At 36.2% G+C, this 22,521-nt stretch overlaps 1 protein-coding gene across 1 annotated transcript in view; it reads left to right on the plus strand.

The window, feature by feature from the left end:
* GNAT3 (G protein subunit alpha transducin 3) overlaps positions 1-22,521 on the plus strand; it is a 54,005-nt gene that overhangs the window by 18,764 nt on the left and 12,720 nt on the right. Inside the window, exons 2-5 of the mRNA XM_059395765.1 lie at positions 3,567-3,609; positions 9,738-9,879; positions 16,371-16,528; positions 21,315-21,443. Of these exons, the coding sequence (XP_059251748.1) occupies positions 3,567-3,609; positions 9,738-9,879; positions 16,371-16,528; positions 21,315-21,443 (472 nt within the window). The remainder of the gene's footprint in view (positions 1-3,566; positions 3,610-9,737; positions 9,880-16,370; positions 16,529-21,314; positions 21,444-22,521) is intronic.

Raw genomic sequence — 22,521 nt, forward strand, 5'->3', positions numbered from 1 at the left:
TAAGGGTTAGTTGTAACCCAAGGATACATTCTAAAAAAATACAATTTCAAATCAATTACAAAATACTGAATTTCCCCCAATACTTTCCAGATTTATAGGTGATTGTATCTTGATTTTATGAACAAATCTGTATTATCAGGCTTTGCCAACTCATGATGACTCTGGTTTTCTCCTATCTATAAAATCCTCCTATCTATAAAATCAGAACATTCAAAGTTCAAGTGGTTGCTCCTTCCCTACCTCCTCCTTCACAGAGAGATAAATACATAGATATTTATCCTGTAGATAAATGCACTAAAGATAAATAGATATTTATCACATAAGTGCACTAAAAAGCATGTCTTTATATACCATTTATACTCCATACAATATGCCCTACATATTGCAGTAATTTTAACTAAATTCTCCCATCATTTTCTCTCAGGAGTCATATCCATTTTTAGACTCTTCATATGGCAGCCATCCTCACATTAGTCATCATTTTAATCAACACTCTTATATAAACAGTCTTGAGTCCCACTGCCTGCATTCACCCTACTGTTTAAAATATAGCCATAAAAACATAATATCCTACTTTATAAAGCACACATATTTTAGTGATATTATGGTACTATTAGACCTTAAAAATTGGTGAAATGGATAAGTACCTACAATGTTAATGTTCTAAGTTGGTGATGGTGTTTGTTTTTTAAACAAGATTATTGAGATAAAATCGACATATAATAAATTACAAATACGGAAAGGGTACAACTTGTAGAGTTTTTATAGACATACACACCCATGACATCACTGTTACCATAATTAAAGATGCTGAACATTTTCATCACCCTCAAATTTTCCTCACATGCCTTTACAACTTGCCTTTCTCCTCTCCCATGAGCAGGAAGAACTAGTCTGCATTCTCACTATGCTTTGGTTTTACTTTCTAGAGTTTTATGTAAGTGAAACAAATATACTAGGGACTATATGGGGTAAATAAACTTTTTGTCTTCTGTCCCTCAGCATAAATATTTTAAGTTTATTTATGTTGTTGCATGAGCCAATAGTGTGTTCCTTTTTACTGCTTGTAGCATTTCATTCTAAAGATGGGCTACATTTTGTTCATCATCCCCGTTAACGGACATTTGGGTATTACTGCTCTAGGGTTAAGAAACAAAGCTGTTATGGACATTCATGTCTAAATCCCTGTGAGGATGTATATTTTCATTTATTTGGAGTAAATGCCTGAGTGCAATGACTGGATCATATGACAGATTTATGTGTTAACATCTTAGGAGTTGCCGGCCGTATTCCAAAGTGGCTATACTATGTGGTTTTCTATCAGCAGTGTTAAGAGCCTTCCAGTTGCTCCACATCCTTGTCAGTACTTGATATTGTGGATCTTTTAAATTTTACCCCAATTTACTGGATATGTAATGCCATCTCTTTATGGTGCCATTTGTACTTCCTTGATTACTAGCAATGTTGGGCATCTTTTCATAAGATTATTCGTCACATATCTTTTTTTGAGAAATGTCGGTTCAGGTTTTTTCCTAATTTTTATTGGATTTTTAGGTCTTTTCATTATGAATTGACAATAATTTTTATAAATCTAGACACCTGTTCTTCGCCTGACATACATGCTGTGAATGTTTCCTCCTAGTCAGTGGTTTGTCATCTCATTTTCTTGATACTGTCTTTTGGAGAGCAAATATTTTTAACAATGATCAAGTCCAATTTATCAATTTTCAAATTTTTGCTATTTTGGGTTTTTTTAAAATGTCTTATCTAAGGACATTTTGACTACTTCAAGTTTGAAAAGATTTTTTTCATCTACATATTGCTCTAGAACTTTTAAAGAGTTTCATTATATACAAAAACACATACATGTTTATGAATCAATTCAATTAATTTTGGCCTATTGTCATATAAGTGAGTGTTGTTTTGCCACATGGACATGCAGTTGCTCCAGCATCATTCATCTGGTAAATGTAGGGCATTTTGACACTCTTCTCTTTACAAAACACCACAGATTTTCTTTCATTCTTGGTTTCTTAAGTACATTGCTCTGTTTTATTTTGCATGGTAGTTGGCAGATAAGTTCATGCTTATTGTGTCATTACAGTCTTCTAATAATCTTGTGAGGTAAATTTCTTAGCTTATAGGTAAGGGAATTAAGGGCCTAACGAGGGACGCCTGGGTGGCTCAGTTGGTTAAGCGGCTGCCTTCGGCTCAGGTCATGATCCCAGCGTCCTGGGATCGAGTCCCACATCGGGCTCCTTGCTCCGCAGGGAGCCTGCTTCTCCCTCTGCCACTCTGTCTGCCTGTGTGCTCTCTCTCTCTCTCACAAATAAATAAAATCTTAAAAAAAAAAAAAAAAAAAAAAGGGCCTAACGAATTTACCAAAGATATTGCAGCTACACACAAACACACATGGGGACAGAGCCAAACCCTCAAACTTAGTTTAGGTCACTTCATTTCAGTACTTCTTGGGTTCCATTTCCCAAGTCAACACTCATATTAATGGCAAAGGACATTCCAGAAATATACTTGAAAGGCCTTGAGACATAGCTGGAAATAATCAAATTTTTTCATCAAAGTTTCCCTTTATATTTTAAAAATCATGTGAATTTTGGGGTACCTAGGTAGTTCATTTGGTTAAGCAGCTGCCTTTGGCTCAGGTCATGATTCTGGGTTCCTGGGATCTACCCCTGCATCAGGCTCCCTGCTCAGCAGGAAGTTTGCTTCTCCTTCCCCCACTGCCCCTTCCCTCTGCTCATACGCTAATAAATAAAATCTTGTTAAAAATCACGTGACTTTTCCATCTCTTTATACAATGTTTGCCAAACATACCAAAATAAAGTTGTATATTGTATATCATCAACTAAAATAAATGTTCCAGGTAAATGCGACTGGTTCTCTATGTTATCACTGCCACCCCTGTTCCTTCCCATGGAGTGTGTAATGGATTTTCAGATACTCTTGCATCATTGTTATCTGCAGGCTCTTTAGGTTTGCTTAGTGTTGTGTTATTAACTTTCCTTTAAGCAGAATACACCTATGTTTGAAGATAAACACAATAATAAAGACAAGAGTCCATTCTTCAATTAAGATAGGCTTCAAACAGTTCTGGAAATAAAAGACAATCATCTGGTGTTCTTTCTTTACTGCTATTTAATCAAACATGATATATGAGGAGACATCCTGGGAGACATTTTCTAGAGACTGCAAAGTTGGGACCACTTTCCTTGGGGTGCAAACCCAGGGGATAGAGCTTTCCAAATTATGTTCAATGCAATAATTTTATTTCCCTGAGAATATACATTTCTTGTTTTAGAAGATACTCTTTACCTTGAAGCCAGACCTATAGCTGGATTTAACATCAATATAGAAGGGTTTTATTTTCTTCTGCTGTACTGAAAAGTAGGCAGCTAATACCTTTCAAGACTTGACGGAGATTATTTTCCTTCTTTATATAGGAAAGCTATCCGGTCAAGATTTACCCATGAGAAAATGACAACCCCAGGTTTTAGTATCTATATGAATTTAGTGTAGCAATTGATAACACTCCTCTCTTTTCATTTCAGGTGCGGGAGAATCTGGAAAAAGTACAATCGTTAAACAAATGAAGTAGGTATATCCTACTTTATATGTTTGGTATTTGAAGGCTGTCTGTGTACTTGACCAGTCTGAAAAGAAATACTTTGGGAAACTCTGACAGATGGTCTGTACATGTAGTTACTGGCAGAGCTGTCTCATTTGCCGGGCGAGCCTCTCTCCTATCCTTTCGCAGGGAGCATAACTGATGTGTGATATTGTAATTTCCATTTTTTCTTTTAAATTTTGCCTCTCAACAAGATGCACACTCAAAGCAGTCATGTTTTAAATATATTCATCTGGGCATAATCTAGAACTTCGGTATTGTGGGTATAAGCCATCAACATTTCAAAATACGTCCATCAATGACCCATTTGAATTTAGGAGGAAATGGTATTTTAAACCTAAATTGACATTTTTGCCTGTCTGGGACTAAAGTGCTTATTTAAAGTTCCTACTAACATGGATTTCAATTTATCTTTGTATTTCTTTTCTCTATTTTTTTTCTTTGTATAATGAAATAAATAGATGTGGATTTCTTAATGAGACAACAAACGCAAAAACTCTAAAATTCAAGAATATAATGTCTAAATGAATAAAATTTACATTGGTAAGGGGAAGGGATTATGTAAAGCCCTTTAAGTGATGTAAAGCCTTTTAAGTGAGGGCTCCATCACTGCTGGAGAATTTTGAAGAACAACTCTTGCCTTAGGAGAAGAAGATAGTCCTTTTTTTTGGCTTATTTTTCATTCCATGTTGGAGGATATTGTCCTTTGGAATATGTCACACGAGGGTTCCATCCCAGTCAATGATATGATTGTCTATTTAGAATCTAAATCACTAGTTTTTTTTTCTTTCCTTTCAGGTAATAAGGTCATGTAAGTTCCATACCAACAATTATTTAAGTCTCACTTTTGGAATTTCCTGACACATGTACTTGCAACCAAATTTTTTACCTTTTCTTCTGTCTTTAAAGAACAGGACACTGGTCTCTCCTGATCATTGTTCAGACTGCTCCCTCCATTCATGCAAATCATCTCACACCCCCATCACACTCCCACTGTGTTCACCTGTTCTTTTCTTTCAGTTCTAATCATGCTAGAGTTCCTCCTATCCTATTTACCTCTCCATTCTCTATGAAGTTGAATGCAGTAAAGCAAAAAATAAAGTTATTTGACAATCTAAAAATTAAACCCTTTAAATATATCAAACCATAATAAAATTTAAAAAGAGAACTAGGAAAGAAAACTATAATAAATATGATAACTAACTGACTGTCATAATATAAAAAGAGTCATGTAGACTGCTAAAAAACATAAGCTGCCCAATTCATATAAATGGGAAAAGATTATGAACAGACAGTTCACACAAGACAAAATTCAAATATCTATTTAAAGCAATATAATGAGGGGCACCTGGGTGGCTCAGTGGTTAAGATTCTGCCTTAGGCCCTGGTCATGATCTCAGGGTCCTGGGATCGAGCCCCACATCAGGCTCTCTGCTCAGTGGGGAGCCCGCTTTTCCCTCTCTCTCTGCCTGCCTCTCTGCCTACTTGTATTCTCTCTCTCTCTCTCTTTCTGTCAAATAAACAAATAAATAAAGCAATAATGAGCTATTCTTCATCTTAGTAAATTAGCAAACATTTTTTTTAATTTTAATTTTTTAAAAATTTCTTCTCGGCGTAACAGAATTCATTGTTTTTGCACCACACCCAGTGCTCCATGCAATCTGTGTCCTCCTTAATACCCACCACCTGGCTCCCCCAACCTCCCACCCCCTCCTCGCCCCTTCAAAACCCTCAGGTTGTTTTTCAGAGTCCATAGTCTCTCATGGTTCACTTCCCCTTCCAATTTCCCTCAACTCCCTTCTCCTCTCCATCTCCCTATGTCCTCCATGTTATTTATTATGCTACACAAATAAGTGAAACCATATTAGCAAACAATTTTAAATAATATTACCCAATAAGGGTGAGGTTTTGAGAACTTAATATTTCTCATTACTACTAATAAAATTATTTGTTATAGCAAATCTGTAGAAATAATTTTTCAATCAAACTAAAAACCTAGGAAAATAATAACTTCTGATATAAATAGGTCTCTGAGAATTCTAGTAAAATAATCTAAATTTGAAAAAGCACAAAAGTAAAATGACATAAACATGAAAATACGAACGTTTATACACCAAGAGGTTTAAATTAGTCTTATTTAAAATAGAGAAATAAGAGAGAGATTAAAGTACCCTAACTTAAAATAAAACACAAGGAAACAGTTTGCAAAAGTGTAGGACCAGTTTTCAATTGCAATATTTTGCATCCATTACAAGTTTCATGTACATGAGAAAGTTGTAATAGAAAATACTTAAACTAGCTGAAAAACTAAGACCCAAAACTGCATGAACATTTTACCCCAACTATGACAAAATACAGTTTTTTTTAAAAAGGAATAATATAGGCCAATATTCAATGATAGTTATTTCTCAATATTGGGATTTAAAGTTACATTGCACCTTCATTTTGAATACTGCTGGGCTTTTCCCATTTTCTGCAAGGAGCAAGCACTGCTTCTGTTATTAAGGGAGTCTCCTCGTTACCTCCTTCCTTCCTTTCTTCAGTTGACTCTGTGAAGACTAGTCTGCCTTAACTCTCTTCACTCTTCCTTCCACCTTCCATTTACCCTTAAACCATTCTCATCACTGCTGCCTTTGGCTTGCCACATCAATTGCCCTTAATAGCATTAATATTATCTCCAATTGCCATTTTGTCTGAAATGCTCATGAGTTCCTATTTTAATTCCATTCGACTCCACTGGACTTTTCTCTTCTAAAACATCACCCTGACTTTTGGAATAACTCCTAGTTTATGTCCTAATTGCCTGTTTGATTCTCAGATTCCACCTAACTGCTGGTGTCTCTGATGCACTTGGCCCCCTTCTTCGCTTACTCTATAGGTTCAAATGAAAACTGCTAAGGTACAATGATTTTCCCTCTCATCTTCAAGCAGACTTCCCAGATTATTTCTTTCACATTCACTCTGTCTAAATTAGGGAAGCAGGTACATCTACCTCCATATTCTATGGATAGGTCCAAATCAGAATAAACAATGCTAAATTATCTCCCCAGCGGGCCTCCATGCCCCTACAATGAATTACAGCAGCTGCAGCCTCTAAAGCAATTAATCCGGGTATAGATATGCTGACATTCACTTTCTCAGTTTTGTCACATCTAAACAACTTTCGTCTTCGAGAGTGTCCCTTATCCCTATTGTCGCTGCCTTAGCTTAAAAACCTCGAATTTCTGGGGTGCCTGGGTGGCTCAGTGGGTTAAGCCGCTGCCTTCGGCTCAGGTCATGATCTCAGGGTCCTGGGATCGAGTCCCGTATCAGGCTCTCTGCTCTCTCTGCCTGCCTCTGCCTACTTGTGATCTCTCTGTGTCAAATAAATAAATAAAATCTTTAAAAAAAAAAAAAAAACCTCGAATTTCTGAACTGGATTAATACAATATCCTGCAAAACACTCTTTCCCTCCCTCTTCTTTCTTCCACTGCAGTATCCACACCAACACCAACGGATTTCTTTAAAAAGAAAACTTATCTTTCCTGAACTGTACTCTTCATGAACTGTCAAGAACAGACTCCTTGAAGGAAGCACAAGGCACTTTAGAATCCAGCTCTTATCTCTCTTCATTCTCAGGTCCCCTGACTTCCCCCTTCCTGCTTTCTACACCCAGAAATCCTGAACTCACATATTTCTGCTGACTACAGAAGACAGGACAGCTTAGTGGCTAAAATCACAGGCTCCCAAATCAGAGTGCGTACCACATACTGAATATGTACCACATACTGAATAAGTTAGGGGTCGTTCCTTCATTTATCTGTGCCTCCATTTCTTCCCGGTAAAATGTAGGTAATAATTTTACCTTCTTTAAAGGACTTACTGCAAGAAATGAGAAGATATATAAGCACTTAACACAGTTCTTGGCATACACTGAAAGCTTAATCACTGTAACCATCTATTTGGTCATAACTGATCGTTCTACCTAGAATGTTCTTCCTTTTCACTACCTGGAAATAATGACTTCTCCTTGAAAACTCAACTGATCATCATTGCTCCCAGGCAGTCTCTCGTGATCCCTTATACCTACTCCCAATAAAGTTTATCACTTTTTCTTTTCTAGTTTATTGGACCACATGCAGACATTGTTGCTAAATACTATCACACTGCACAGAAATGGATTTTATGCTCTACCCTTCCAAAATCTACTACTGTCCAATAGAACATTCTATGGTGACAGGGAGATTCTCTTTCTGTGCTCTCCAATATGGCAGCTCCGAGTCATATGAGGCCATTAAGCATTTGAAATGTGGCTGGTGTGAATGAGGAATTTAATTTTAATTAACAGCTGGTAGCTACTATATAGGACAATAGAGCTCTAGCCTATAGGTTTTTGGGGAAGAGAGAAAGTAAAACTCATTCATTCTTTTCAGCACATAATACCCCATGTTGCAGAAAATGCTCATTAAAAGCTCATTAATTGGCACAGATTTAGGAATCAACTGCAAGTACAAAGCTCTATCTCACCGAAATGTATTTATGCAGTCCCCAGAAAAACAAGGTTGCTTAAAGTCCTACTACAGCTGGATTTTTTTAAAGTATGCTTTTGCCATTTTGCCTTGTGATGTTTCATTATCCTATGATGAAAGGATAGGAATCAGAACTTGTTCCAGAAAGAAATCCTAAATGCCCCAAGTTTACTGTTAACTGCCGTTTTAATTTAGTAACTAAAATAACTTCCCAATTTCAGTTTTTGAAAAAGAACTGAGATTTCTTTAATGAACTTATTCTTGATCTATCCACAAAGATTTTTTTTTTAAAGATTTTATTTATTTATTTGACAGAGAGAGATCACAAGTAGGCAGAGAGAGAGAGAGAGAGGAGGAAGCAGCCTCCCTGCTGAGCAGAGAGCCGGATGCGGGGCTCCATCCCAGGACCCTGAGATCATGACCTGAGCCGAAGGCAGCGGCTTAACCCACTGAGCCACCCAGGCGCCCCTGTCCACAAAGATACTTTAACTGCATTTTTCTACAAACTTTAGTTGTCTGCTTTATTTACTCATTAAAGTTATTTGTTTAATCCAACAAGATAAACATGGCCATGCTTAAAATAGAAATACAGCAATTACTGGCAAGCAAATATAAAAACAGTCAATAATGGATATAAGGGCTACCTCTCCTTTGGCTGTAAAAATTCTTGTATTTAAAAGTTTTAATATCTTGGGGGGCATTTGTATTCTTTTCCCTATGCTAAAGCCTCTCTGTGAATAGTTGTAAAACACAAATACTTCGGAGTATGACTTCCAAAATGATGCCTACAGATAGCACTTCAAAAACAGCAACAAAAAGGAGCAAGAACATATTATACAATAAAGACACAATAAAATAACTAGAATATGCAGAGATTTTAGCTTTTGAAGGTAAATCTATTTTAATCTATTATTCTAAAACTATAAAACGCTGAGTTCTGATTGAGTGAGTGGAAGGAAGAGAGTTCAACCAAGTAACATAAGCCTTTCAACTTTGAGAACTAGTGGCACGTACACAGATGGAAAAGCAACAAGGGATTTAACAGCAGGTAACTACCTACATTAAAAAAAAAAAAAGAGAGAGAGAGAGATGCCTTTGTTAATGCTATAAATAGAAAGCAGGCACTTCTATTTTCCAGTGTGTCTTAAGTGATAGGAAAAGAAATGAATGTTCTAGTAAATTACTTTGCTTCCTCTAGACATCAACATCATGTTACAAAGACTAGTTTCAGAACTCTGTATATTTCTTTGTCCTACGAATCTGGAAAATTTTCTTCTGAAATAAATAAGCTTTCTAAGTAAAATTCCTCATAATTTTCTCATTTTAAATATTGGTTTACTAGGGCAATTTTTAAGTCCTCTTTATATTTAGCAGAAGGAGCCCAGAAAGAAAATATTGTATTAAATCTCAAGGATAATAAATCCAATGCCATAAAATTGTTCAGATTTAACATATACATATGGGTAATATTTTTTGTAGCAAATATATACTGTAATTTTATTCAAGCAAATTACTGTTGATGTGTTTTAATATTATTTAAAAACCAATTGCTCAATTCACAAAAGCTTTTCATGTTTAAATTACAGGATCATCCATAAGAATGGTTACAGTGAGGAAGAATGCATGGAGTTCAAAGCAGTAATTTACAGTAATACACTGCAATCCATCCTAGCTATTGTGAAAGCCATGACTACCCTTGGGATTGATTATGTAAATCCCACAAGTGCAGTAAGTATACAAATAATGACAGTTGTAGTCCTACAATGGAGTTTGAGCCATAAAACAGTAGACCTAAATTTGTAGTACTAATCTATACCAAAAATTTAAGAACATAAAATATGAATTTTGGAAACTTTAATTCTGTTTGGTGTAAGATTTTTTCTTTAAATGAAACTTTCTGTGTGCCATAATCTTATTTGGCATTAACTATTTTCCTAGGAATCAAACCTAATATCAAATAATATCAAATAATATACTGTATTAAAGAAAAATAATGATATTTACTAAATACAAAAGAGTTTATTCTATAAAATCAAACTGCAGTAACTCCATTTTTATTTTCTTAGTTTAATTGTGAGTCATTTCATGGAGTGAACATTATAACATTATAGTAATAGTAATAACATAATTATTACTGTTCAACAATAACTATAAAGACAATGCTGGGCAGGGAAATGACTATTTTAGAGTGCTAATTTTTTTAAAAAGAATTCAAAATTGTGTGATTAAGATGTCTGTATAATAAATACACTCAAGCAGTCAGAGTCATGTTTATAAGGTAGCTTCTAAGCAGTTTCATTTCATTCTATTTTATTTTCTAATAATAATTTTACGTTAAAATACATTAAAAACCCACTTCGTTTCAAACCGTTTATGTGCAAATATACAGATCTATTTTAGTTGACAAATGAAACACAGAGCATTCTCCAAAGAACAATAGTTAACCACATGCAAAAGAGGAATAAGAGTGCCTGATCAACAGGAAAACACTCATTTCCATTTGTTCTGTCCTGGAGCAGCTGGTTGCTTCCAGATGGTATCCACTGAGCTGCTCCCAGTGTAAACTTAGATACCCTGTCCGCTAACAGTAAGAAAGAGAGGAAGAAGATGTTAATTATAGAGAAGAATATGACCTTTGTACTTTACTCTACCTACCCTTCCAGAAGTTTAGGGTTTGACTATGTAAATTACCATTGGATGCCATTAGGATGAAAAGAAAAATACCTTTTCTATGCTGTTAATTAAAATAAATTTTTAATGGTGAACCCTCATCTTGTTCTGCCATTTTCCAACAAAGAGCACAGCAATTCTAAGTATGTCTTTAGGGCAGATGCTTTGTAAAGCACAGTCAGGAATTGGGTTAGGTTTCTCTTCCATTTTTAGTTTTGCCCAAACCTGGCTCCAGTAAGTCACCGCCTTCTTTAGGTTACAGTTCCCTTCTCACAGGTAAGAGGGGAATTTGCCAGAACCCAACTCCAATATCCTTGTATTCTTTACCATTCCTAGACTTGGTGATCTCCTTTTTTATTTAAGCATAGTTTGGTTATCCCTCTGACTTTGGCTGTTCCTAAGGATCTGAGACTTTAAATTGGCCCTTCAGAAGCAACCTGGTATAAGCCCCATATTTAAAGATGTGAAAAATAAAGGCCAAAGACTATTAGCAAGGTAGCCTGCGTTGCACAGCGAGTGTTTTGGGCAAAACCCACCTCTTCTGGCTTCCATTAATTAGAGTGCTTCTCCTGATGCAAGGATGTTTGTAAAAATACTTTTAACAATCCAAAATGTTCGCTAATCCTCCACTGGTTAGCATCTTAATGATCTGGCACGCAGGCAGAGTGATAATAATACAGACTCTGTAGATTGCTGCCACTATGCTGAATGAAACTTTAAGTAAATGCAATTTATTAAACTGTACGTTAAATGGGAAAAACAGAGCAATTTATGCAGCACTGAAAGACTGATACAACTTCTCAGAAGGACCTATACCCTCAAGGGTCAAACATCAGCTGTCAGGTACTACATACTCCCCAATTTTGATTCCAGTTGTTGTAAACTATAGTAGTTTCAGTGACCTTCTTTAGTATTTGATTTTAAGATTAATAACCCTGGCTTGAACTATAACCCTGCTAAACATCTATGTGTAGTGTGTGGCTTTCAGAGTTCTATTCTATAGCTTTCAATTTAGCTATTTATACAATTTATGTATTTTTATATTACAGTCCTAAAGGAGAATGTCCATAAGCTTTATTGGTTACTGGTTCTGTAAATTTGGACAAATTACTTAATCTCTCTACATTTGGGTCTCTTTATCCACAAAACGTTCGCGCTTTTTTCACTGAGGTTCAAGGACTATTACAGAAGCAAACAGAAATATAGGAAATCCACTTAAAAACAAAATACTTTAAGATCCTAGTAAATACTGAGTATTTATTTTCCAGTAATCACTCTAAGTGTAAGCTCATTAAAATTTATATATTAAAGTCTACACATCAAACATCATTTGAAAAAATTATATATTTTTTTTAAGATTTGATTAATTTGAGAGAGAGACAGAATGAGAGAGATAAAGAGAGGGAGAATACCAGGGAGGTAAGGGGCAGAGGGAGAAGCAGACTCCCCACTGACCAGAAGCTTAACACAGCGCTGGATCCTGGGACTCCAGGATCATGACCTGACCTGAAGGCAGATGCTTAACTCACTGAGCCACCCAGGTACCCCTGAAAAAACTGTATTTCATTAAACTATGATTTATATGGCAGACACTTGACATGGGATGTACGGAGGAATCAGCAATGAATGAAACAGGAGAAGTATCTTCCCTCAAGAGAAGGAAATCTGTCACTGAACAAGTAATTACAAAGCATCAGCTATTTCAAAAGTGCAGCACTGCTGGATGGAGAGCCAAATTCTCATTTATGAAAAGAATTACTGAAAAAGAAAGTCTGTCACTGGGGAGGGGGGGCACAACTAGTACATTTAAGAAATGTGTCTGTAAGCTCTGTAACATGTCCACATGTATAAGTGGTTGAAAATGTACATTTCAAGTCCAAACGAGATAATTTGATAAGAGATCGAAATCTCAGTATTGGCATTACACTATGGTGTATAATGTGTATTAGGATATGGATAGGAACAAGGAGGTCAAATATTTACAAAGAGAAGATACAGCTATGGAGAGTGGCAAGTTAGGCGCCTGTGCTGAAAAAGTAACATTTTCGGGACACCTGGGTGGCTCAGTCACGGGCATCAAGTCCCCTTCAGGCTCTCTGCTCAGTGGGGAACCTGCCTCTCCCTCTCCCCTTCCCCTGCTCCTTTTCTCTCTTGCTCACTCTCAAATAAATAAATAAAAGCTTCACAAAAGAAAGTAACATTTTCTGGTCATTTGGGAGGAACAGGGAAGTTTGGAGGAGATGATCTGAAAGTAAGAGGGAAACCAAGTTTTTATCGAATCACAGAATTCAATGCAAGGATTCCAGAGGGAAGTTATCTAAGATGAAAAGTCGTAAGAGGTCAGGAAAGAAGTATATTTAAAATCTACTGGATTTAATAATACAGAGATCACTGGGGTATCATGAGATGGGTTTTAGAAGAGTTGTGGATGCAGAATCCAATAAAGTATGTTGAGAAATGAGAAGAAAACATGGGAACAGAGTATAAAGACATTTTTAGCAACTATAGCTGAGGAGTAGGAGAGAGAGAAAGCAAACTTATAGCTGAAAGAAGAATGAAGCTAACAGAACATGTTCTTGTTTTGGTTTAATACTTGACAGACTACTTTCATAAATACACAACTTGTAAAGGGGAAAGTTAAAGAAACTAGAGGCGGACATAATATAGGCATTTAGTAAATTTTGACTTATCCTCTCTGGATATTATTCTATCTTAGAGCATCTAAAACATCCACTACCAACTTTAAAAAATGTTGAAAGTTTTAACACTTTATCACATGATTTGAGTGTTGTTGTGACCATCCTTGAGACAGTGTTCTACAAAGTGAACCCTATAATATGAACCAATGAACACTGATTTCACAAGATGTTCTAGGATAAAAGGTCTGTGATCAAGTAAGTTTGAAAGCATATATTATAACAACTTCTTGGAAATTGGCAAATTGCAGGGCTCAAAGGCCCTGAGAAAGTCCTGTAGTAACAAAACCGCGCATTTCTTAACCTGATATTTCCCAAGATTACAAGGTTGTGATATCCTTTTCCTTCCTTGATGTATTGTTTCTGCAATTTTTGGAAATATGACTTAAAGGTTTAAAATGAGTTCCACAGGGTTCTAGGATCACCACCGCCTAATATTGATGAGGAAAGCTTGGGTAACTTGTAGAGAACATGTATTTTGCTTTCTATACAACACTGTTCCAGATCTACACAACCTTGAGAGCATGAACTATTCCAGAGCCACCATAATTCCCAAGCTTTCCTAAATATATCACAAGGAACTAAAATCTCTTCACAGTGCCATCCAAACTTCTTTGGAGCTATTTGAAAAATGTGAGAAGTTACTGGAGAACTTTTTAAGTTTCTTTAGAAACTGAGGTCTGATCTAATCAGTGTGTTCACTTTGTTGACTCATTTGTTCTACAATATTTCTGAGACATACAATGTGTTAGGTTCTGCTCTCAGTCTTAAGGATGTAGAAATAAACATAAAAAAAATCACTGCCTTCATGTGCTTATAATCGAATTTAAAAGATACAAAAAAAGACATATGCACTACATAGGTAGTAGTAAGTGTCATGAAGAAAAATCAAGGAAGGCAGGGGGCTAGAGAGTAAGGAAAAAATGGAAGTAAGGGTGGCCCTGGAAGGAATTCTTGAGTGAGTGATATTTTGGGAGAAACCTAATGATGTTGGAAATGGGCCACAGGGAAGACATGGAGGAACAGCCATTCGAATGTTCTCAAATGGGGGTTTTGTGACTTGAAGGAACAGCAAGAAGTCTAATGCACCTTGAGGAAAGAGAGACAAATTGGGGGGCGGGGGGAGGGAAAGATGGAGAGGGAGAGACTGAGAGACAGAGACTGAGAAAGAAAGCTGAAAAGGAATACATGGGTTAAAACATGTAGAACCTTGTGAGCAAGGGATTTTGGGTTTTGAGTGTGATGGGAAATTACTGGAGCTTTTAAAACATGAGTAAGATTATCAGTAGGAGTCAGTTTTCTATCATTTGGCTGTTTATATAGAAGACAACTTTTTGTAATACTGGTTAATTTGGGTATTATATACTTTAAAAATTCAAATGTGATTGGGGAGCCCAATTTCTTAAAATACATGAATTTTGATTCTTTAAATTACCATGTCAATCCTTTAATAACTATAGAAGAACTTTATGAATTAACATACAGTATGTCCAGTAAGATATTACTTATGGTTAAAGAAACTCTGTATTGCCAGGATTCTCAGCTCAGGCTTCACATTTGAGTCACCGGAAGATTTTCAAAAATACCTTTGCAGAATCTGAACCCCAGAGGTTCTGCCTCATTTTGTTTCGGTTGAGGTCCTGGTGTCAGTATTTTTTTAAAAAGTGCCCCACATGCTTGTAAGCCACAGCCTAGTTTGAAAACCCTCACCATTGACTTTACCCATGCAAGTAGTAAGCTAAAAAATAAAAGGTCCTAAAAGACAAAAACCAAGCTGATAGGATGACTGGTCCTTTCGGGGAAGTACTAGGACTGAAGTGGTGGTAGAAGACTACTTCGACACATGTTCAAGATGAAATGTTTTCATAGTATCTATTCAAATAAAGTATAAACTGAAATTGGAAAAAAAAATTTAATATAAAGTGTATATTAGAAATTAGCTGGTCTGTAAAGGTATGCTAACAGGGACAACCTAGTTCAAGCAGCTGTTTCATTGCATCCTTTATCCTAAATGGCACCCTAACAGTGAGAGGGGGCAAATGGGATAATCCCAGCTAAGCTGGCTGGGTCATTCTTTGCTGGATTTGCAGCCCTCTCTCACAACCAATTTGTCGGGAAGAAGGACTTAAAAATGTACTGTGCTGTCAATCCTTAGATTTGAGCCATTTATAATTTTTGGCTTAATAGTCATTGATCAATTTGGGTTAGCAATAAAATCTGAATGTGAAGACAGATGTAATAAGATCTGTAGTCTTAACAGAGCCTCTCTTTGACAATGAGACCACCTTTCCATTTTTAATGCAAAGAACAGATTTTTAGTAAGATGGTGAAATAACCATTATTACTTCTTTAAAATAATAAATTGAATTGTATCAGAAAAGCGGCAAGTTCTCATTGGCCGTTCTTCACTGGGAGCCACCTGACACTGCACAAAATAGTTTGAGCTGGACTCTTTTTCTGATGCTCATTGTCTTTCTTGGTTTGACAACTTAACCTCCTACTTTTGGATTCATTTGTAAAAGACACTGCATTTTCTCCTTGCATTTTGATTGAGATCTCAATGGATTTGAAGTATTATTAATCCCTTTGACATCATATTCAGAAGTTAATGATATATACCAAAATATCCTCATTTCACCATATAATGTTACATAGTTTCTGCAATGGACAACTCTTTCACCCAGCCATTAGAAGGAAACTGACCTTAAGATACATTCAATAAATGGTCAACAAAATTATTACCTAAAAGAATAAGATAAAAATAATAAAACTGAAATGCTCTATTAAAAAAAAAAGGTATGTGATTCCAAATAATAATACATTTTTATCACTGTCACAAAAACATTGCTCTAGGAAGACCAGCAACAACTCTGTGCGATGGCCAACACTCTGCAAGATGGCGGCATGACACCTGAACTGGCTGAGGTAATAAAGCGACTCTGGAGGGACCCCGGAGTTCAGGCCTGCTTTGAAAGGGCATCTGAGTATCACCTCAATGACTCAGCAGCTTAGTAAGTGAATGCGATTGATAGCAATTACAGTTGAAACATTTTATGCTAAGAATTCTCAACGTCAAAGATTATAAACTCTGTGTTTGTAATCACCATTGAGGAATGCAAAGAGCTTTATATTTTTTAGACTGAAAGAGTAATTGAAGAGAAATAAAGGTCAAAGTGACATCATGAGACTTAAAAATCTAAGCAAAGGAGCATTTAAAATAACTGATTTTGAAACTATTTGCCCGAGACCCCTGTTTTGCAAACATTTTCTCTCAAATGAAAGAATTAATCACTGTGCACTGTGCTCAACATCAACACAGTCCAAGGACATGCATACTAAGGTTTCTGGCTATTCATTTCTTTTCTGGTCCTAATACTGAAATCATCTTCTAAAATAAACTTATTAATGACACATTCTTTGGCTCCTTTGGTTCGATGATTAGCATACAGAATTATAGAAGAAAATAATGATTTCCAACACATTTGTGTACTGTGGGATTTTGTTTGAGTCTCAAGAAAGATTATTCAATTTTCACAGCTAGTATCACCCAGCTGGCAATTACGAGCCACAAGGAAATTTGGAGGTTATGACAACATGTATAATTTCATTACCAAAATTATTTTAAATTTCTACTTTAGTAAGCAAATTTTAAGCTATGCTGTGGCTATATGCCTGCATGTGTGCACATGTATACAAATATAATTTACTTACTCTACATATCTGTCCATGCATACCATGTCTAAAAAGGTATAAATAAAGTCCTTTTGATGAACTCCCAATAGAATATGTTAGTGGTATAAAGTCCAAAGCCCTTGGAGGAAAGCCCTGCTCTTATCTCTTTGGTGGAGGAGAGAATGTCTATCATCATATGATTACATAAACTCAAAAAACTGTTTTCTAGCCACATTTTAATACTAACAGAACTCTCTGTAGTATAGAGAGCCTGGCTTTTCTATATAAATCATTGATTAGGGCAGTCACAATTAAGAAACTGAATTGTGGAATATTTTCCTAAAATGTTGCATAACAAAATTCTAGGGAAGAAGGGAGAGATTAAGGGTGTTGGTGTAAGTGCTGCCAAAGTGAGCACAAGACCGTGTTGGGAACCACAAATTCCTGTCCCCTCCAAGATCCTTCTAGCTGGCCTAAGAATCATATTGACATGAAACAGATTAACAGGAGAAAATCAAATGTAATAGGCATACATACAGGGAATCTACATGACCATGGAAATTTCAAAGTCAGGCGAAATGAGATATATATGTTATTCTGAACTAAAGAGAAGGGGGTAGTGGTCAGAGACTTGAGAGGAAAGGAATGTATTTCACAGAGCGATAAGAGCAGATGTTCGGTAATCAGATGTTTGCCCTGCCATACTGATGGGTCACTCAGATAAAATGTATCTCTGCCAAATCAAGGGCAAAGACTCTCAATTTAGATTCTTCTATGTAGTTGAGGGAGGAGCAAAAGTTCTCTTAGGCTTGCAGGTCTCATGGCACATTCAGCTCAAAATAATCTGCATGCCAAAGGGGTACCCTCTGGGGTTCACCGGGGCAGGGAGAGGGTGATGTCCTGAACCACTTCAATAGCTGTACTTAATAAATTTAATTTTGGATATTCATTAGCAATTAAGCATTATTTTTTCATTCAGATAGTCTAAGACATGTGTTTGCAATTATATATTATCATTATGCTTACCACTTTGCTCTTTAACCGCAAAAACTTTACGCATTTTATTATTAAAATGGGCAGATGAAATGACCTTTTCTAGTATATTCTAGTATTTCTAACCTTTAGTTTCAGTTTTTCTGACATACAAAATGCATAATTTACTGTGAAACTATCACATTATAAAATCATATTAAAAGCAATTATCTGTTAAGTTAAACACAATTACACATTTGTACCAACTTTGTGAATGTTGCCCATATGATAATGGTTTTAAATACCCTGACTGATGTACAGAGCAGTAGAACAAGAAATCTGATCCACCCCTCCACCTTCACTCCCACCTCCACGTCTAAGAAAATTTTTATTAAAAAACCTCCAAATTTAAATATTAACATTTTCTGCCCTTAGAAGTCCTTAAAAGATTATGTAAAACACAAAGAAAAATAGTTGAATGGCCACTGATTTTTTCCAAAAATTAACATTTTTTTTCCAATACTGCCTTATATTTACATTTTACAAGTAAATATATTATCAGATAGGTACCAAACCCATTTCTATTTTGCATGTACTGTACAGGGCAATGGCCTCCTTCCCATCTCCCTTCCTCTCTTTCTCTTTCTCTTTTCCCTCTCTTTCCCTTTCCCCCATTTCCATTTTTTTCTGTTTTCAGTCAAAATAGGATATTATTTTTTCAAACCTAGAGCTCCTTCAGGGCGCCTGAGTGGTGCAGTCGGTTGAGCTTCTGATTCTCTGTCTCGACTCAGGTCGGGATCTCAGAGTCAGGTCAAGATCTCAGGGTTGGGAGACCAGCCCAGGTCCGTCAGGCTCTGTGCTCACCAGAAGACTGCTTAAGACTCTCTCTCCCTCTGCCTCTCCCCCTCCCCTCGCCCCTCCCCATCCCTTACCCTACTCCTACCCCCCCTCACGTGTGTGCCTGCACTGCTCTCTTGCTCTCTCTTTCTCTCTCTCTCTCAATTAAATAAATATTTAAAACAAACAAAGAACCTATCTCCCAAGTTTAAGCTCACAAAGAGGTGAGTCCTAATCAGAGCAGGGAATGCCATGACCTTGACAACACCCCACCAACCTGCCCCTATCAGCACTAGCAAACTGAAAGGAAGAGGGCAGGACAGTGACAAACAGGGGAAAGATTCTTATTAATACTTCATGGTTTACTGATTGAGGCCATCTAGTGTGCTATTTAAATTCTATCAGCGTTAAGATTTAGCAAAGATTTTACCAGAAAAAAAAATACTGTTTTTGTATAATTAGAATAAGATTTTTTTTTTTAAGGTGATTTGAGCCATATGTATGTTGGTCTTCTGGTTTCAGTTCTAGACCACAGGCCTGACCACTCAAATCTTTTATTTATTAAAAGCAGTCATCTTAAATGCAAATTTGTCACTCTGCTAATGCTTCTGCTTTGCTTGAAATCATTTGTACATGCAAATGAAAGTACATTAAATGTGTCTTTACCAAAGTATTCATTTAGCTATCATTAAAATGAATTTAACTGCTATGTTGACATGTTTGCTTTTGATGTTGTTGTTCCTTCATGAACCGACTAACAGTAGACTTTACCTTACGTGCAGACTTAGTCAATACGGAATTCACAAAGGATGGGGCTTCACAAAATAGAAAAGAGATAAACTGGAAAAATCTTCCAGTATTTTCTTCTGATATATCTGTATCTTGATATGTCTCTTGCTTTTAAGAAAAATTCAGCTTTTTTGGAATAAAGCATGGTGAGAAATTTTCACATCACACATACATATGTTTCTGAACTGTGATTGCCTTTTTGTCATCTGGCCAAAACCCCTTTGGGGCATTCAGTCCATTTGTTTCTGCTCAAAAGCAGAAAGATCCTCAGAGAATAAATTATCCATATTGCTGTTGAATTTACTTTTTTAAAAAATGATAACATAGTTGTGCTGTTTAAGGCATTGTGTGAGGTGCTAATGCATACCAACTCTTCAACTGAGCCCCTGAAAAATTCAACTTCTGAATAATAAGTAATATTTAGCTGATTCTACCCCTCGAATTCTGTCTGGATGGATGTTTGCCCATCATGACCTTCCTGTTAAGCTGCATATGTAAACTTCGTTTAATAGAATGGCCAGTTTTGTCATAAAAACCTTACCAGACTTTGGCTGTCTCTATTTAGCATATTCACAGAAATAGCCATATTGCTAAGCTACTAAAGCCCTGGTATTGAAAGTCTAGAATAGAGGTTGTCAACTGTTTTGAAAGCAATTAGATGCTTTTAAAGACGTGATCTAGTTTCAAAACAGAGCCAAAGAGCAATTCCTCCTCTCTCATCTAACAGACTCTAAGAGAGCACAGGGTGTACTCAGACCTGTTCCTCCTTTTCAGCGCCCCTAGATTCTGTGGCCCAAAAAAGGGCAGATTTAGGCTTGGGAATGGCAGAATTTTTAAATATGTCCTCTAGGAAAGAGTAAGGCCACTGACACACAGGTGGAAGAAGGAGTGAATGCACTGTCTAAGTTCAGCCTTCTGTCCCTTGGGTGGGTCACCAATGTCATGAGATAGTTCCACTGTGAACCAGTAAGAAAGTCAAAGTTGTTTTTGTTTTATTTTGTTTTATGTGTTTTTTTTAATTGCACTAACTGTATATAATCATGGCACTTAAAACAAATAGTCCAGAGTCCTAAGCTAGACAGTCTGTGGAGAACAACACTATTGCAACCAATTATTGTCTTAAAATTCAAAGTACCTAAATTCAAACGATAGCATTTTTAAGATAATCTAGTGCCTAGCGTGACAAGATAGCATTTTGGGGGAGGATGATCAAAACCTGAAAATAGAACTTCTCTCTGAAATATATCCATACACCGCCAGTTCTGTTACTAATACCTCATAAAACACAGGCTAAGGCAGCACTGGTCTAGCAGACTTTATAATTATAGAGACCTCCATGGGTCAGCTGTGCGCCACTCTTAGCTCTGCCACATCCGGCCACCAAGCTCTGAGGAGCACAATTTTAAAAGCACCAGCCTGGAGCTTCATAATTTTAATGGACCCTGAAGTAAAATTTTATTGGTACCGAATCCTGGTCTCTTCAAACATAAATTTAAAAAATATATGCTATTTTTGTTGTTTTATTAGCTATCTTAATGACGTCGACAGAATCACAGCTCCTGGATACGTCCCGAATGAGCAAGATGTGCTACATTCTCGAGTCAAAACAACTGGAATCATTGAAACTCAATTCTCCTTTAAAGATTTGCATTTCAGGTATGCACTATGTCTTTTCTAACCATCTACAAAAGTAGTCAATATTTTTTCACAGAGAAAGGTCTAACCTGTTTCTGAGTTTGGGCTTAGGAAGAATGCTTGGGTATTCTTCCCAAGCTTTGTTCACTCTCAGTACCACTTTCTCTTACTGCTTTCCTATGGCCTTACACCCTATCCCTCATCCTAAGCCCCACATCCTCCTCAAAGAAAAATGCCTTGTCTTGACTAGGTGGGAGCTCGATTTCATTTTCCTCTTAAAACTGATATCCTACTTTGAAAAGGAGAGAAAGAAATTATATTTTAATAAAATTTAAGTAACAGGTGCCACAGATACAATGTCCTTTGCCCTCCAATCTCCCATTTGCCTGAAATATTCTTATTCATATCCTTAATTTAAAAAATGCAAATAACTGAGAGAACTATTTGAATGTGATGCTATTTACTGAAGTAACAAGACCTATTTTATAAGTATGGTTTGGGTATGAAAATGAGTCCACTAATTTTATTGCTGTCACATTACCAAGACCTTTCTAGAAATGCAAAACCACTCACTTACTATACCAAGAAATGGAAATCCAAACTGTAATATTATAAAATGTCATGAGACTTAAGTACCTCTCCCTGTGGATTGTGGATAAGATGGACTATTAAACATTAAAACCAGGCTCCAGATGTACCACTTAATAAAATGAAAAAAATAATTAAAAACGCAATAAACTCATTCATGTATGCAAACGGGGAATTTTTTTTAAAGTAGAAAAATGAAACAAAAGTGACATGGATTATCTGCATCCATTTGTGAAGCAAAACTTACTTCAGTGGGATAAAAGCTTTAAAAAAAAATTTTTTTTTTTTATTAACATTGCCGAATCAGATTATCTGCTTAGATTTGATGTTACATAGATAGCCAGGGTATTTTCAAGTTAATATCACAGAAAGCTCTTCAAAATTTACACCTGAATTTCAAGTCCACAAATAGTTAATTTTCTGACAGATGAGACAAAGATCAAACCAGGATAAAGGGACTGCTAAGATTTGGATCAACATATACTCTTGGCAAATGTAAGCAGTTTGTCTT

This window comes from Mustela nigripes, chromosome 4 (genome assembly GCF_022355385.1).
Source record: "Mustela nigripes isolate SB6536 chromosome 4, MUSNIG.SB6536, whole genome shotgun sequence".
NCBI lineage: Eukaryota > Metazoa > Chordata > Mammalia > Carnivora > Mustelidae > Mustela > Mustela nigripes.